The 16,649-nt window shown below is 42.4% G+C and overlaps 1 protein-coding gene across 3 annotated transcripts in view; it reads right to left on the bottom strand.

Annotated features, from left to right (window-relative positions):
- KAT2B (lysine acetyltransferase 2B) overlaps nucleotides 1-16,649 on the bottom strand; it is a 114,054-nt gene that overhangs the window by 51,866 nt on the left and 45,539 nt on the right. For all 3 annotated transcript variants that reach the window (XM_021071366.2, XM_084989957.1, XM_084989958.1), the window contains exons 3-5: nucleotides 7,766-7,911; nucleotides 2,716-2,808; nucleotides 1,202-1,383 (exon numbers count right to left, since the gene is read on the bottom strand). In XM_021071366.2, coding sequence (XP_020927025.2) covers nucleotides 1,202-1,383; nucleotides 2,716-2,808; nucleotides 7,766-7,911 — 421 coding nt within the window. The remainder of the gene's footprint in view (nucleotides 1-1,201; nucleotides 1,384-2,715; nucleotides 2,809-7,765; nucleotides 7,912-16,649) is intronic.

The following is a 16,649-nucleotide window of genomic DNA, read 5'->3' as shown; positions in this document are numbered from 1 at the left end:
AATGGACAATCCAAGTCATTCTCTTACTTAAAAATAAATGCAGGTCATTCTATTTTGTATGGCCTACGTTTATGACTCTTAAACACAATTCTATTATTCTGCAATTCATAGGTAATAAAAATAAATTCCCACTTTAGGAAATAGAATGTGTAATCCAAAAATAGTTGCAGAGTCGAATGTCCACAAAGAGGGAAATGATTAGGTAAATCACAGTAACTCAACTCAGCAGACTCTCATATAACCGGTAAAATGTTCAAATGGAGGACAAAAAGGATGCAAATTCTACTTTTTCTTTCATTCTGACTACTGTAAAACATCTATTTAAAGGACAAAGACTGTAAGACAATATATAAAATGATATAAGTTCCACCATGGTACTGGGACTATGGTGACCCTTCTTTAAAAAAAAAAAAAAAAAAAGTTTAGGAGTTCCCATTGTGGCTCAGTGTAATGAGGATGCACGTTCAATCCCTGGCTTCACTTAATGGGTTAAAGATCCCATGTTGTTGCAAGCTGAGGATGCAGCTCGAATCCAGTGTTGCCACGACTGTGGAGTAGGTCTGCAGCTGAAGTTCTGATTTGACCCCTAGCCCGGGAACGTCCACATACTGCAGGTGCAGCCGTTAAAAAAAAAAATTATAACTATCATATTCATGGTTATTGTTTTTATTTAAATGAGTGAGGTCTCTATAGAATAATTTCAGAGTCATAGTTACCTAGATCAGCAATGTTCAACAGAAATACAGTGCAAGCCACGTATGAAATTTTAAATTTTCCAGAAGTGACATTAAAAAAGTAAACAGGTGAAATCAACTTTATTTTATTAATTCAACATATCCAAAGCCTCATCATTTCAACATGTAAATTAGTGAAATACTTTACATTCTCTTCTTTGTACAATCTTAGAAATCTCAATTCATGACAGCCACGCATGATCAAAGTGGCCACATGTGGCAGGCAACTACTGTATTAAGTAGTTCAGGTCCAGATGGCTGGATGCCTCCCCCCACCCCCACCCCCCAGAGCATCGTGCTATTAACGAAGAACAGGAGTCTGGGGAGTCAAACTAGAGAGATATTCTCTCTGAACTGATAGAGTCCTGCGATAATGGGGCTACCCTCTGCTTGCCGAGGCAAGCAGCACTGCTACATCTGCAGCGTGCTTTACGGACCAAGGGGGAGAAAACTGGTCATCTGCTTACCTTGTATAGTTCTCTTTGTATCCAGAAATGTCATCATTGGGAGATCGCAATCTTCGTTGAGAGGGTGCCTCCAGGTGCCAATAGTTGATGCGATTTAGGAACATTTTTGCCAACTCAACTATTGTTTGCCTTTCTTTGGGTGGCAGGTGACTAAATTTGTACTGTACAAAGTTATTCACACCCTTGAAAGGAGAAAAGGCAATTTATTCATGGAGTTCTGCAATTGATGTTCCTAGTTCTGAACACCCACACAGTCAACACCATAAGGAAGAGACATTTCTCTATTCACAAAAATCTCTTCCTTTTCCCTATTATAACACAGGCATGCCCAGAGGGAATCATGCTTCAGATCACAGTCTATGAAAAGTGACAAGACAGAGATGTGAGTTGCAATTCTATGCCTGCTGCAGTTGCGAAGCATTAGAGAGAAAAATCAAAATCGCAGACTGGAAAGGTCAAAACGCCTTAAACAATAAAATACGGCTCTGCTGCAGAATAATTCTCGCTATACTATCAATACAACAGCTCACCTATAATGAGATTCTTAGATAAATATAATGTTTTTGCATTAACAACATTTTAATCAAAAGGCTGGCAGTAGACTTTCCATTAAACTAAACCACTAGAATTTACTCTTAACTATCACTCTTTGAGTTTCAGCAAGCTTACCGCAAAAAAAAATCCTTATTCAAAATCACGAGCTTTCAAAAGAATCTGTGGATTGATCTTTCTTCAGAACACTCTAATTTAATTTCACATAAAGGAACAATGAATTCTTATTTCGCAGAGCTTGAAGACAAAATTTCTTCTACTAGAAACTGATAAAACACATTTATTTTATCTGACATCAGGTCTTCCCGTAATTATTCTCATCAAGAAATTCAATCAAAAATATCTGAGATGTACTCAGAGGAACAGTGAAAAAATAAATATAAATAAATAAAAATAAAATAGGCTAAAAAGACGTGCCAAAACAAAATCCTGACAACATATAATGGAAAGGTCTATACATGTCAACAGACTCTGCCAGTAAATCTCGGCTTCTGTCCACGAATCACAATGTGGTAGGAAGCCCATTTCTGGATACAAAAATCTCATTTCCCTTTTGTGCTTTTTGCTTGACTTACAGTGATTTTCATGTTACTCCTAAATTCCCTCACCTCAATAGACTTTTTCAGACAGTGCCAAACAAAGGGACAAAGACTTAATTTTAAAACATCGACACCAAGAAAAGGCCAGTTTCGTGTGTTCTTACACACTACGTGTTCTACTTAATTTTTTTTCTTCCCCAGACACCCAGGGAAGTCTGAGCATTTAGCAACCCTAAAAGACAAAAGCCAGATCGTTGATGACATTAAGTATTCACTTCTGATTCAAAGGGCCCAAGACAATTTCTACAGACTTAATGAATGCCTCTAAGCCAGCTAGGAGGATGGAAGGAAGATGAGAAGGTTTATTCATCCTTAAGCAATAAAAAAAAAAGGCAGGGGGGGGCTTCTCTTATCTTTCTTTACCTGTTCGATACTAGGTTTTTCAAATGGGGGTTTCTTCTCCAAAGAGCCCTCGACCACAGGTTTTCCTCTTTGTAAAATAGACTTTCTCAAGAGCTGTAAGAAAAATCATTTTAAAACAGTCAGTATCACACACAGACAAATACACACACACACAAAGTCTTTAAAGGCAAGTCACCATATTTTATTTATCTTAATTACATGTTAAGTAAATCCTTAAATCAATAAAATGGATGACTACCAGGTAACCCAATTTGCTCTCACCCCTGTGACCAGAGCTGTGAGGAGCTAAACATCTCTCATGTTCTGGGCAGCCAGGAGCAGCCAGCAGTGGCCACCAGCTACCTCTCTCCTGCTCACCCTCCCTTCCTCCCTCTGTTCCTGGCTTCCCCACACAGGTGCTGTGCGTCACTCCCAAAATCTAGGGCCCAGGCTCTCTGGGCAGGAATTCGACGAGGTTCTCAGTTGTCAGCCTGCACTACTGAGGTCCTTTTTCATTTCCTGTCCACCCACAGAATGCAGGCAAAGTGTTCTGGCATCTCAATGCCCACAGAACAAAACACGGCTCTTAATCCCCTGCCACTGGAAGTTAAAGCCTTCAAAGAACAAATATCTGAGAGAAAAGGGAATGCCAAACCACTGATCAAGACCCAATCTGAAAATAACTTTGATATTTAAATTCTTCACCTTCGACATGTGCCTGAATCTTCTGGAACCCTTGCATACAGGCCAGTTGTGATACACGACCATGTAATTTTTTAAACAATCTGACTAGAGTATAGCTGACTTACAAGGTTGTGTTAGTTTCAGGTGTACAGCAAAGTGAATCAGTTATATATATGCAGATATCCATTCCTTTTCAGATTCTTTTCCCATATAGGTTATTTCAGAATATTGAGTGGATTTCCCTGTGCTATACAGTAGGTCCTTGTTAGTTATCTATTTTATATATGACCTTGCATTTACTTAAGATGTATCTTTCCCTCTGTTCTCCCCACTGACTGTCTGGTCAATAGAAACAAAACACAGGGGAGTTCCCTGGTGGCCTAGTGGTTAGGATTCAGCACTTTCACTGCTGTGGCCTAGGTTCAATCCCTGATCTGAGAACTTCCACATGTCATGGGCACGACCAAAAAAAAAAAAAAGAAAAGAAAAGAAACAAAACATGGCAATCTTTCTCCTGGGAGTTAATGGAAACAAACCCCTAAAGTTGAAGACCACCCTGTGTCCCCCCTCTCCTCAGGCCAGGTCCCACAAGGGCCTCAATCCCTTCTAGAGGAGCCCTATAAATTCCTCACGGAGCAGGTGTTGATCCTTTCAATGTATTCTGCCCGGCTTCACAAAAATAAACCTGTAGCAATAAGTTATTGTATGTGTTTCCAGGGATTTAAGATTGATCCACAAGTTTGGATACAAATAATTCTAGATGCCTACTTTTTTTTGCCCAGTGAAACCATTTGGGAACTTGACCCACTGCGGTTTCAATATGGAGATAAAGGATGAATTGGGAGATGTCGAATCTCAGCTTCTTATCTTAAAAAGGATGGAGCTGGGATAAGTGAGCACATACAAAAAATTTTATAATAGCATCGAGCATCCGCACGCTTACTTTTTTTGGCCACGCCCACAGCACATGGAGGTTCCTGGACCAGGGGTTGAACCTGCACCACAGCAGTGACCCAAGCCACAGTAGTGATAATGCAAGAGCCTTAACTTGTGAGCCACCAGGGAACTCCTGCATCCTTACCTTTGCCAGGCACTCTTAGTAGTTCTTTATCTGTATTATCTCATTAATTTTCCTAACAACTTTCAGAGGAAGTTGCCATCACTGTCTATACTTTGCAGATAAGGAAACTGAGGAAGCATGACTTGCCCAAGATGATCTTCACTGAGTGATAGAAAAAGCCAGGATTGAAACCCACTGGAGATTGTGGTACTCCAAGACCACAATGACAGGCATTTGGATAAAATGAACTTCAGGAAGCAGCTTTTCATTTTCGACCTCTAAGTTTCAAAATGCTACTGACATTTTAATATAATTTAATTATTGAGACATATGAGACATGGGAACCGTTTTTCCAAAACTAAGAAATAAATGATTTATAACTTATTTGCCCAAAAAAATGACTTTGGGGGGACGGGAGGAGCGAATGCTGAATACTTTGGATTTTGTTCCCAGGAGAGAATGCATTTGCACCGTTAAAGATGAGGGAGGTAAGAAAAGGAGAGAGAAAACATACTTCAAAGCAGAGCAATGTTTTCAGGCCGGCTGGTCAGTTATAAACAGAACCTAGAGGAGGCCAACAGGATGGAAGGCTTCCCTTCCAACAGGGCAGTGGGGAGCCGCCTGCCAGGGAGCTGAGTTCCAAGAAAAATAATAGCTGCAGTCATGCAGACGTTGTTTTTCTTCAACTAAGATCTTTTTCCAAAGAAAGCGCTAAACAGTATGAACCTGCCAGGGTTCAATCCAGATGACTCAGGCCTCATGGTCATGTCAACAAGTTGTCACCTGGAGTAGCCTGGTGCCTGCTAATGGCTGAGGGGGGGGGAGAGATTCAGTTCTGCATTCTCTCTTGCTCCTTATCCTCCTCCTGGCCCACCATGTACCTTTTCAGTGTTAATATCCCCAACATGACTCCCAAATTTAAAAATATATTTCTCTCTCCCAATCTTGTCGCCTATCAACCCCCCAAACCCCCACTAGTACAATAAAAGACAAAAGTTAATAGAGGAGGGGGAAAAGAGAAAATTATGTATCACATAAATTCAGGGCCTCCTCCCAAAAAGCTATAGGAATTGGATACAAAATTTGCCCTGAGATTCCTAGCAGTCAAAGAGAAAGAGGAAAGTTTCTCGCTCCTCATCATATAAAATGAATCACAGCCCTTATTAGGAAATGCAAACTTTTCCTGGCTCTAAGCTCTGCATGAAGGGTTTTGGTTCTTGGTTTTGTTTTTAAAAATCCTTACACAATACATCATAACCAACAGGGCCCTCAGTGGCAAGTTTTTGGTTTTTTTGTTTTTCTAATTATTCCTTCTGTAGGTCTCCTTTATGTATGTATGTATGTATGTATTTATAAGGCCACACTCAAGGCATATGGAAGTTCCCAGGCTAGTGATCGAATCAGAGCTACAGCTGCTGGCCTACACCACAGCCACAGCAACATGGGATCTGAGCCATGTCTGCAACCTACACCACAGCTCACGGCAACCTGGGATCCTTAAGCCACTGGGCAAGGCCAGGGATCGAACTCGAATCCTCATGGATACTAGTTGGATTAGTATCCATGCATTTTAACTGCACCACAACGGGAACTCCTGTCTGACTCCTTTAGGAGTCTATTTTTGGCAACCTGAATTTGCTCTACCCATTTCACCCCACCCCAGTTTCCCTCTCACATCTCTTGGTCCTGACTGCAATCACCAGCTCAGGAAGACCTAGATCTGTAGGAAAGAAAGGGCCGGAAACCAAATGGAGCTGAGGCGGAGCCATGAAGAGGTCAAAGTGGGAGGGGGTGGTAGCAATGCCAGGTGAGGTAGCAATGCCAGGTGATGGTGCCAACGAGACCCAGAGAACAGTAGTAAGACGCCAAAATACAAATCTGGAGTTTCTTTTTTTTTTTTGGCCACACCTGCAGCATGCAAAAGTTCCCAAGCTAGCAATCAAACCTGCACCACTGGAGTTCCCCTCATGGCACAGCTAGGATCCATAAGGATGTGGGTTCGATCCATGCCCTCACTCAGTGAGTTAAGGATCCGGTGTTGCCACGAGCTGAGGTGTAGGTCACAGACAGCTCGGATCCTGCATTGCTGTAGCTGTGGTTTAGGCCAGCCACTGCAGCTCCGATTCGACCCCTAGCCTGGGATCCTCCATATGCTGTGGCTATGGCCCTAAAAAGCAAAAAAAAAAAAAAAAACCTGCACCACAGCAGAGACTTGAGCCACAGCAGTGACAATGCCAGATTCTTAACCACTAAGCCACCAGGGAACTCCATGGAACAGCTTAATTGCTCCTCCTGCCTCCCTCAGCTGCCTGGGTCCCCCACACAGGGCAGTACATCCAGCTACACACCCCTGCTCTCCGCTGCCTGCAAGGCGCTTTCCCAGCCCCTCTCAGAGAAGGTTCCCAGACCTTTACTCAGGTTTCTGTTCAATTGTCATCTCCTCAGAGAGGAGTTTCCTAACTGCCCCTCCTTATATACCACGTCCCCCAGTCACCACCTACCCTACCATTCTGATTCCACTCACCCTACTTTGTTTCTCTTCACAGCACTTACCACCTCCTGCAAATATAATATTGACTTGTTGACTGTTTGCCTCTTCTACTAAAATGTAAACTCCATGAGAGCAAGGACTATGTTTTGCTCACGGATCTATCCCTCGAGCCTACAGGAATACCATGCACAGAGCAGGGTGTGGTAAACACTTGTTAGATAGATGGATGGATAGATGATGGAAAAAAAAAATCTAAGCTTATGCACATAATAAAGATATTCGACTGCTGAATCACCGTGTGGTACAGCAGGAATTATCACAACACTGTAAATCAGCTATACTTCAATAAAACGTAAAAAAAAATTTTTCTTTTCTTTTCTTTTTATGGCCGCATCTGTGGCATATGGACATTCCCGGGCTAGGGACTGAAGCAGAGCTGTAGCTGCCAGCCTACACCACAGCCACAGCAACACAGGATCCAAGCCCGTGGCAATGCCAGATCCTTAACCCACTGAGCCAGGCCAGGGATCAAGCCCGCATCTTCATGGATACTAGTCAGGTTCTTAACCTGATGAGCCACAACAGGAACTCCTAAAAATTTTTTTAAAAAAGATCTTCAACTCAGCATACTAGTATGAAGTTCTCAAGGAATGATGTGTTCAGAATACAGTGGGTTATTTTAGAGAGGCCTTCATGGAGAAACACATGCCTCCACAAACCTCAGGGCCAGAGGTGTCAGGAACAGAAAATAACCTTCCCACAGGACCTGGTATATGGAAAATGAGCACACTTGAACAGTGACAGTGGAAAAGCCTTTCAAAATGTGGATGTCTCACCTTGAACAGATAGAAGTAAACTTGTTTGGTGTCTGCATCTTCCTCCTTGTGGACACAGGTAAAGAGATATTCCACATCCAACACTATCCCCAGGAGTCTGTTCATTTCTTCCTCTGACACATTCTCCAGGTGGGAAACATGAGCAGCTTAAGACAGAAATCAAAGGGACATAGGTAAGAAATAGATGGAAACCACAAACATTCTCTTTTTTTTTTTTTCTTTTTTTCTTTTTTAGGGCTACACCTGCAGCATAAGGAAGTTCCCACGCTAGGGGTCGAATTGGAGTTACAGCTGCTGGCCCACACCACAGCCACAGCAACTCCAGATCTGAGCTGCATCTGCAACCTACACCACAGTTCATGGCAATGCTATATCCTTTAACCCACTGAGCAGGGCCAGATGAGGACATGGGTTTGATCCCTGGCCTCACATAGTGGATTAAGTAGGTTAAGGATCCAGTGCCACCATGAGCTGTGGTATAGGTCAGAGATGTGGCTTGGATCCCATGTTGCTCTGGCTGTGGTATAGGCCAGCAGCTAAAGCTCTGATTAAACCCCTAGCCTGGGAACCTTCATATGCTGTGGGTTCAGCCCTAAAAAGGCAAAAAAAAAAAAATCTGAAAGCGACTGATCGCTCTCATAGCTTATCCCTGGAAAGAGATTAAAACACTACAAAGCAGAATTAGTCATATAAATTTGTTTCTGTAAATAACTGACAAAAATTTTGACCTAGTTATCTCCAGAATAAAGCCTGTCTCCCATAGGCTTCAGACTGCCCTCAAGGAAAATTTTGCATTTATTCTTAAGAAAAAAAGATGAACTGGCAAATGTTCTACCTAAAAGGGTGTCTTTTAGAAAGTGATGAGGCCACGTGTTGTATAGCCACGGAGAACATGGTAGATTTGAATATTAGTTTTTGTCTTTACGTAATATAGTAACACAGTGTTGCCATTGTCAAGTTGAGATGTGTCCATAGCATCTACGGCAGACCTCACCAGATTTCCTTCTTCCCTTACCTGCTCTGCAGGGATGCACACACCTGCGCATATCACTGGGGGCCTGTGACTTGAGCCCTTCCCTCTGCCTTCTCATTACTTTTCTGCATTATAAAAGAATGAAATGTGGGTGACCTCTGTCCGTCTTTGAACCCCTTTAATCTGGCTTCCTTGTGGACATGTGGAAGGCCCACTATCTTGGTATATGATTTTCTTAACTTTCTGAAAATGCTTTTTCAAAAAAATTTTATTGAAATATAGTTGATTTATGATGTGTTAATTTCTGCTGTGCTGCAAACTTATCCAGTTACATGGTTATATACACAAACACATATCCATTCTTTTTCAAAATCTTTTTCCTATATAGTCCAGCACAGAGTATTGGGTAGATTTCCCTGTGCCAAACAGTAGGTCCCTGTTATCTTCTATTTTAGGGCTGAACTCACAGCATATGGAGGTTCCCTGGCTAGGGGTTTAATCAGAGCTGTAGCCGCTGGCCTATACCACAGCAACGCCAGATCCGAGCCACGTCTGCGACCTACACCACAGCTCATGGCAACGCCAGATCCTCAACCCACTAAGAGAGGCCAGGGATTGAACCCTCAACCTCATGGTTCCTAGTCGAATTTGTTTCCGCTGCACCAAGATGGGAACTCCCTCAGATTTTCTATAGCATGAAACAGTCTAACTCATGGAAGTATAAGCCATGGTTTATTTTTGAAACGAGTGGTTCACTTTCTTTTAACCACACTTTGCCCACATGAATTCTTAATCAGAATTAGGATACAATGGAATACTACTAAGCCATTAAAAAGAACAAAATAATGCCATTGACAGCAACATGGCTGCAACTAGAGATTACCATACTAAGTGAAATCAGACAGAGAAAAGATAAGTACCATATGACATCATGTGGAATCTAAAACATGTTACAAATGAATTTACCTATGAAATAGAAACAGACTCACAGAGAATAGATTTGTGGTTTGGGAGGGTGTGGACTGGGAGTTTGAGATTAGCAGATGCAAACTGTTACATATAGAAGGGATAACAACAAGGTCCTACTATATAGCACAGGGAACTATATGCAATATCCTGAGATAAACTAAAATGGAAAAGAATATAAAAAGAAATGTGCATATATATATGTATACTGAATTACTTTGCTGTACGAAAGAAATTAGCACAACCTGTACATCAACTATACTTAAATTTAAAAAAACACACAATGAGATATCACCTCACACTTGTCAGAATAGCTATTATCAAAAAGACAACAAATAACAAGTGGTGCTGAAGATGTGGAGAAAGAGAATCCTCATACACTGTTGGTAGGAATGTAAATTGGTATAGCCACTGTGGAACACATTACGGAGGTTCCTCAAAAAATAAAAAAATAAATGTACATTGCTTTAATTTTAAAAAAAGAAAGAAAGAAATAGAAAGAAAGATTGGATGCTCCAATTTTCAGAATGAGATGGGGGTTTGGGGTCCCAGAATTCCCTTGCTGGGGCTCTAAACTCCATGACTTGAAAACCACTGTTTGGAACCGTTTCCTTTCATACTCTGAAGAGTAGATTAGATAAAAAATTAAATGCTTGAGAAATGAGGAGGTTCATTGCCTTCTGATTCTGTCCATAAACAAATCCATAATCTCTCCCCCAAGCTCTGGTGAGACCCCAAAGTACAGAGGACTGTAGCTGGAGGTAGGAGAAACGGAAACGAATCAAGCTCCCAGGGGAAGGAAAGGCAAGGCTCTTTCAGCAGGAATGGGAAGAAAGGAAGGGCAGGGCTGGGGTGAAGGCAGGTATACTGAGGCAGAAGGATAATAGTGCATGAAAAGAGTTAAGCTTCCTAAAATGAATGGTGCAGGGGAGATGGGATGAAAACAGAGGGATTGGACCATCCACCTGAGAAGGAGAAAAGGAAGCCTGGACAAGCTGCATGAAAGAGAAGCTTCCCTATCATGAGAAGGCCGACAAGGACAGCTCTGACCACACTGCATCAATACGGAGTGGTCTGGACCTGCCCTGTTCTCAGACTCTCCCACCACGGCCCCTCTCACCAACACTCCTTTTCAGTCTCTGAGCAACCAGAGCTCAGCTTTTCCCTCTCACCAGATCCACGCCGCCAACTACCCTTTCCTCAAATCATCCCCACATCCTCCTCACCATCTGGCCGTCCCAACAACCAGTACACCAGCAGCCCAGCAAACGTGACCTTAGCATTGAAGTCCTCATGGCTGACCTCAAAGTGGCGACTCTTGCTTGCTGAGGAGCCCATCCCTCACTCCTTCACTGTCCTGTACCCCCAACACAGTAACACCACCAGACCCAGCTGAAGGTCCTCACCCTATGATTACTGGGATCTCAAGCCTATAGTACAAAACAGCCCAGACTGTTCTCTCTGCCTCCACATTAGCCTCCCTAAAACCCCACATTTTCCTCCAACAACCCCATCTCTATCAAATTCAAGACGGCTCCAGGCCAGAATCAGATAGGACTTACTCAGGAGCCCACAGTCAACTCCAAGTCATGGCAACACCCAGACACACTTCATTGATTTTATATTTAACCAAAAAGAGCTATGTACCGAAAAAAAAAAAAAAAAAAAAAAAAAAAACCTTCTCTAACTTGCATCAAAAAGTTTTCTTTCGGAGTTCCCGTCATGGCACAGTGGTTAACGAATCTGACTAGGAACCATGAGGTTATGGGTTCGATCCGTGGCCTTGCTCAGTGGGTTAAGGATCCAGCGTTGCCTTGAGCTGTGGTGTAGGTCACAGACGCGGCTCGGATCCCACGTTGCTGTGGCTCTGGCGTAGGCCAGTGGCTACAGCTCAGGTTAGACCCCTAGCCTGGGAACTTCCATATGCTTCGGGAAGCGACCCTAGAAAAGGCAAAAAGCCAAAAAAAAAAAAGTTTTCTTTGGAAAAAAAAGTTCCCCCCAATTAACCAGAAGCATATTTTCTTGAGATATGTCTCTATTATTTACATCTCTGGAGGCATATTATATTTTGGGGGTTTTTTGGTTCTGTTTTTGGAGGCATATTATTTTAAAAAATAAATAAATAAAAGATTTGGGGTTCCCATTGTGACAGAGCAGAAACAAATCCGACTAGTATCCATGAGGATGTGGGTTTGATCCCGGGCCTTGCTCAGTGGGTCAAGAATCTGGCATTGCTATGAACTGTGGTGTAGGTTGCAGACATGGCTCAGATCCCACGTTGCTGTGGCTGTGGCATAGGCATCTAGAGCAATTAATCAACCTCAGAACATATAACGCTAAGTCAATGCTATTTAAAGCTTTGATATATGGTTCCTAATTTATCCCCTCAAAAAGTCTGCACCTATGTCCGCCATATCAGCAATGTGGGAGAATACTCCTTCCCCCATGGCCGCTAACAGTGGAGGATCATTCTCAGTTATTTAATCAATCTTTTGAAAAGTAATCAGGGTCCCCCACTGCTTTGATGTGCATTCATTGGAACTCCCTTGGAGTTATTTGTTTTTCATTTTCCTGGCCATTTGTATATATTCTTTTGTACACTACCTATTCATGTCCTCTGCCTGCTTTTTTTAGGATGTGGGTCTTTGCTTATTGCCTTGCAAGAGTTTCCTGTCTGTCCTATTCATTACAAGGGCTCCTGGATTTTGCTGGGACTTTTGTTAGTTGGACTTATGGTTTGGTTACACAGGAAGTTTTAATTTTTCAGAAACTCTAATTTCTGTTTGGCATTCATCTAAGGTCTTGCTTGTGAAGGTCTTTCACAGAGAACCAAAAGATGACAAAAAAATGTATTTCCTCCCAGTTCTTTAACAGGTTGGTTCTTAAAATTTAAAGCATTCCTGCACCAAAATGCCGGTATCATAAAAGACCAAAAAAAGGGGGGGGGGGGTAGAGAAACTGTTCCACATCAAAGAAGACTAAAGAGTCCTGCTGTGATGTTGGGATTTATTATAAGAAACATATATTTGGTCTTTGTCCCCTTTCCTAGCAAGGTGCTCCTAAAACCCTAGGAATTCCATAAGTAATGGAAAGGTCAAAGGAGTATCTCTTGTTATTCATAACAAGTCCCTTTCAACCACACCTGAGTTTCTGTGAAGGGACTTCCGAAAAGCTGCTAAGGATGGGGACCCGTTGCCAGGGAAACCAAACCAGTGATTAAAGGTTGGGATTCTCAGCCCACCCCTACCCACCTCCTAGAGGGAAAAGGGTCTAGAAGTTGAGCTAATCACTAACAGTTGATTTAATCACCATGCCACTGCAATGAGACCGCCCCCAAAACCCTTAACTGAAGAGTTCCATGTTGGGGAACCTTTGGAGGTGCAGGGAGGGTGTCTCCCTTGGAGAGCAGAGAAACTCTGTGGCTCTTCCCCCCTAACACCTTGCTCTATGCATCTCTTCCATTTGGCTAGTCCTGACTTGTATCTTTTCATAAAACCAGAAATAAAGTAAACTTTTCTTGAGTTCTGTGAGCCGCTCTGGAAAATTATGGAGGCGTTCCCAGGTGGCTTAGCAGGTTAAGGATCCAGTGTTGTCACTGCTATGGCACAGGTTCGATCCCAGGCCCAGAAACGTCTGCATGCTGCAGGGATGGCCATAAGAAAAAAAAAAAAAAAAAAAAGAAAGAAAGAAAGAAAGAAGAGAGGTGTTCCTTTCACGGCTCAGCAGTTAACAAACCCGACTAGGATCCATGAGGATTCGGGTTTGATCCCTGGCCTCACTCAGCGGGTTAAGGATCCGGCATTGCCATGAGCTATGGTGTAGATTGCAGATGCAGCTCGGATCCTGCGTTGCTGTGGCTGTGGTGTAGGCCAGCGGCTACAGCTCCGATTTGACCCCTAGCCTGGGAACCTCTATATGATGCAGGTATGGCCCTAAAAAGCAAAAAAAAAGAAAAAAAAAAAAAGAAGAAGAAGAGGAAAGGAAAGGAAAGAAAAGGAAAGGAAAGGAAAGGAAAGGAAAGGAAAGGAAAGGAAAGGAAAGGAAAGGAAAGGAAAAGGAAATTATATAACCCAAGGAGGGGTTGTGGGAACTTCTGATTTACAGCCAGTCAGAAGCACAAGTGATGACTTAAACTTGTGATTGGCATCTAAAGGGGGAGGCACTAACTGATCCCTTAGCCTGTGGGGTCTGCACTAACTACAGGCAGATAGTGTCAGAACTGAGTTAAATCAGAGGACACAGTTGCTGTCCGCTGGAGATCTGCTTGGTATGGAAAAGCCCATACATCTAGGGTCAAAACGGTCTGCAAGTGCTGGGTATGAGGGGAGCAGACACACAGCTTTCCTTTCACACGACAACTAGGTATATATGTGACTCTAGACTGGGTGCTTAATGGAGAGGAAAATATGATCTAAGAGACATTTTGGGGTCAATGGATAAAATTGGAATACAAACTGGTAGATTAAGTATTTAACATTAATGTTAAAATTTACTGAAGTTAGTAGAATTAAATTGAGGTCATGTAAAAGAATATGCTTTTTTTTTTTTTTTTTTTTTTTTTTTTTCCATACCTGTGGCATATAGAGGTTCTGGGGCCAGAGATCCCATGCCACAGCAGCAACCTAAATCATTGCAGTGACAACGCTGAGTCCCTAACCACTAGGCCACTGGACACCAAAAAAATCCTCATTTTTAGAAAATATATACTTATGAATTTAGGAGGGAAAAGCTATGATATAAATGCAACTTATTCTCATATGATCCAGGAAAAATGTATAATACAGACAAACACACTCACATACACTCATATGTATGCTATCGCTCTGTGTGTGTGTGTGTGCGTGTGTGTGTGTGTGTGTGTGTGTGTACATGTGTGCGTGCATGCATACACACATATGAGAACAAATAACAAAACAAATAGGCCAAAACGTTACCAATAGGTAAATTGGGGCAAAGATACATGGTGTGTTCCTTGTTACTCTTCTCATGACTTTTCTGTAAGTTTTAAAATTATTTCCAGGAATTCCCATTGTGGCTCAGAGGTAACGAACCTGACTAGTATCCATGAGGATGAGGGTTCGATCCCTGGCCTGGTTAAGGATCTGGCATTGCCTCAAACTACCCATCTGTGTAGGTTGCAGATGCAGCTTGGAGCTGGCATTGCTGTGGCCAGCAGCTGCAACTCCGATTCAACCCCTAGACTAGGAATTTCCATATGCCACAGATTTAGCCATAAAAAATTAAAAATAAAAAAATATTTTTAAAAAAGAAATTATTTCCAAACAAATTTTTTTTAAAAAATCTTTCTTCCACCTGGAAATTAATAATCAAATGTAAAAGACCCTGCCCTCATTTCAAGTCATCTTCCAAGAGCCTGATACAAAGCATCGATCGATATAATTACCCAAGAATGGCTACCCACTGACTTACGGGAAAAGCTCCCTTCTGGTCAGTGCTGTTGCATGCAGCATACAGTGTGTGTGGAAGGCAGGGCAGGGGAAACAGGGGAAGGTGTTCATCAAGGACTGGCAGGATCTGCCACCTTGCATCTGTCCAGCAGGGTGGACCCAGCCACCACACAGTGCTGGGTCAGACTTGCAAAGACCCAGGGTGCCAGAGGGACCAGCCAAAACCTGCTGCCAGGAATCACGGTGCAGCTGTTGCCTTGCTGGGAACAGGAAGTGCACTGTCACCATGGGGCTGTAACCTTCACCCACTCAGCTCTGGCCCCACAGATTCCTGGCCTACACTTCTGCCAACAGCCTGCCAATCCTCACAGCCCTGCGGCAGGGACGGGCAGCAGCTGGGCAGCCTGCAAACACAGCTCTGCTCCTTCAGAACGGAAAGCAAGCAAACGGCACGGCATCTGTGGCATTTGGAAGCTGTTCAAATACATGTTTTGTTTGTGGGAATTTGAGGTCAAGTCTAGAAGAGGTCAAATGAAGTCCCTCAATGACAGCTTTTGAAATGACTGTGTGCAAAAGGCTTACCATTTAAAAGTAGTTTCCGGAGTTCCTGTTGTGGCCCAGTGGTTAACGAACCCGATTAGTATCCAGGAGGTTTGATCCCTGGCCTCGTTCAGCAGGTTAAGGATCCAGCATTGCCATGAGCTGTGGGGTATGTCACAGATGCAGCTCGAACTCCAAATTGCTGTGGCTGTGGCGTAAGCTAGTAGCTGCAGCTCTGATTTGACCCCCTAGCCTAGGAACTTCCATATGCCACAGGTGTGGCCCTAAAAAGACAAAAAATAAATAGATAACAAAAGTAGTTTCCTATAATAGAAAAGAATCTAAAAAAGAATAAGTAGAGAGGAGTTCCTATCGTAGCTCAATGGTTAATGAACCCGACTAGCCGTGGGTTTGATCCCTGGCCTCGCTTAGCCGGTTAAGGATCCAGCATTGCTGTGAGCTGTGGTTTAGGTCACAGATGCGGTTCAGATCCCACCATCATTGTGGCTATGGCGTAGGCTGGCGGCTACAGCTCTGATTGGACCCCTAGCCTGGGAACCTCCATGTGCCGCAGGTGCAGCCCTAAAAAAAAAAAAAAGAATAAGTAGAGAGATAGATAGACAACTCAATCACTTTGCTGTATACCTGAAACAAACACAGCATTGTAAATCAACTGTACTTCAATAAAAAAAAACAAAATAATAAATTAAAAAAAAAGTGGTTTCATCTTTAGTAATCTCAGATCTGGAATGGAGAAAAAGAATAGTTTAAATGTAAGAAATTTTAGAGAGCTCAGTTCAATAGAAATATAATGAAAGCCGCATACATATGTTTAAATATTCTAGCAGCCACTTTAAAAAAGGTAAAAAGAAACCAGTGTAGTTAATTTTAATATAGTTTATCCTAACATATATACCAAATTATTAATTTTAAAATGTACTGTAATTTTAAAAGTATTTTACATTTTTTCCTCATACTAAGGCTTCAAAACCAGTGT

The sequence above is a fragment of the Sus scrofa genome, chromosome 13 (genome assembly GCF_054392235.1).
Source record: "Sus scrofa isolate SSC_HxYL_T2T_F1_AM1 chromosome 13, Sscrofa_HxYL_maternal_Yorkshire_Landrace_v2.0, whole genome shotgun sequence".
Taxonomy (NCBI): Eukaryota; Metazoa; Chordata; class Mammalia; order Artiodactyla; family Suidae; genus Sus; species Sus scrofa.
Note: the sequence above shows the minus strand (reverse complement) of the source record. Positions and strands in the feature narration are given on the sequence as shown.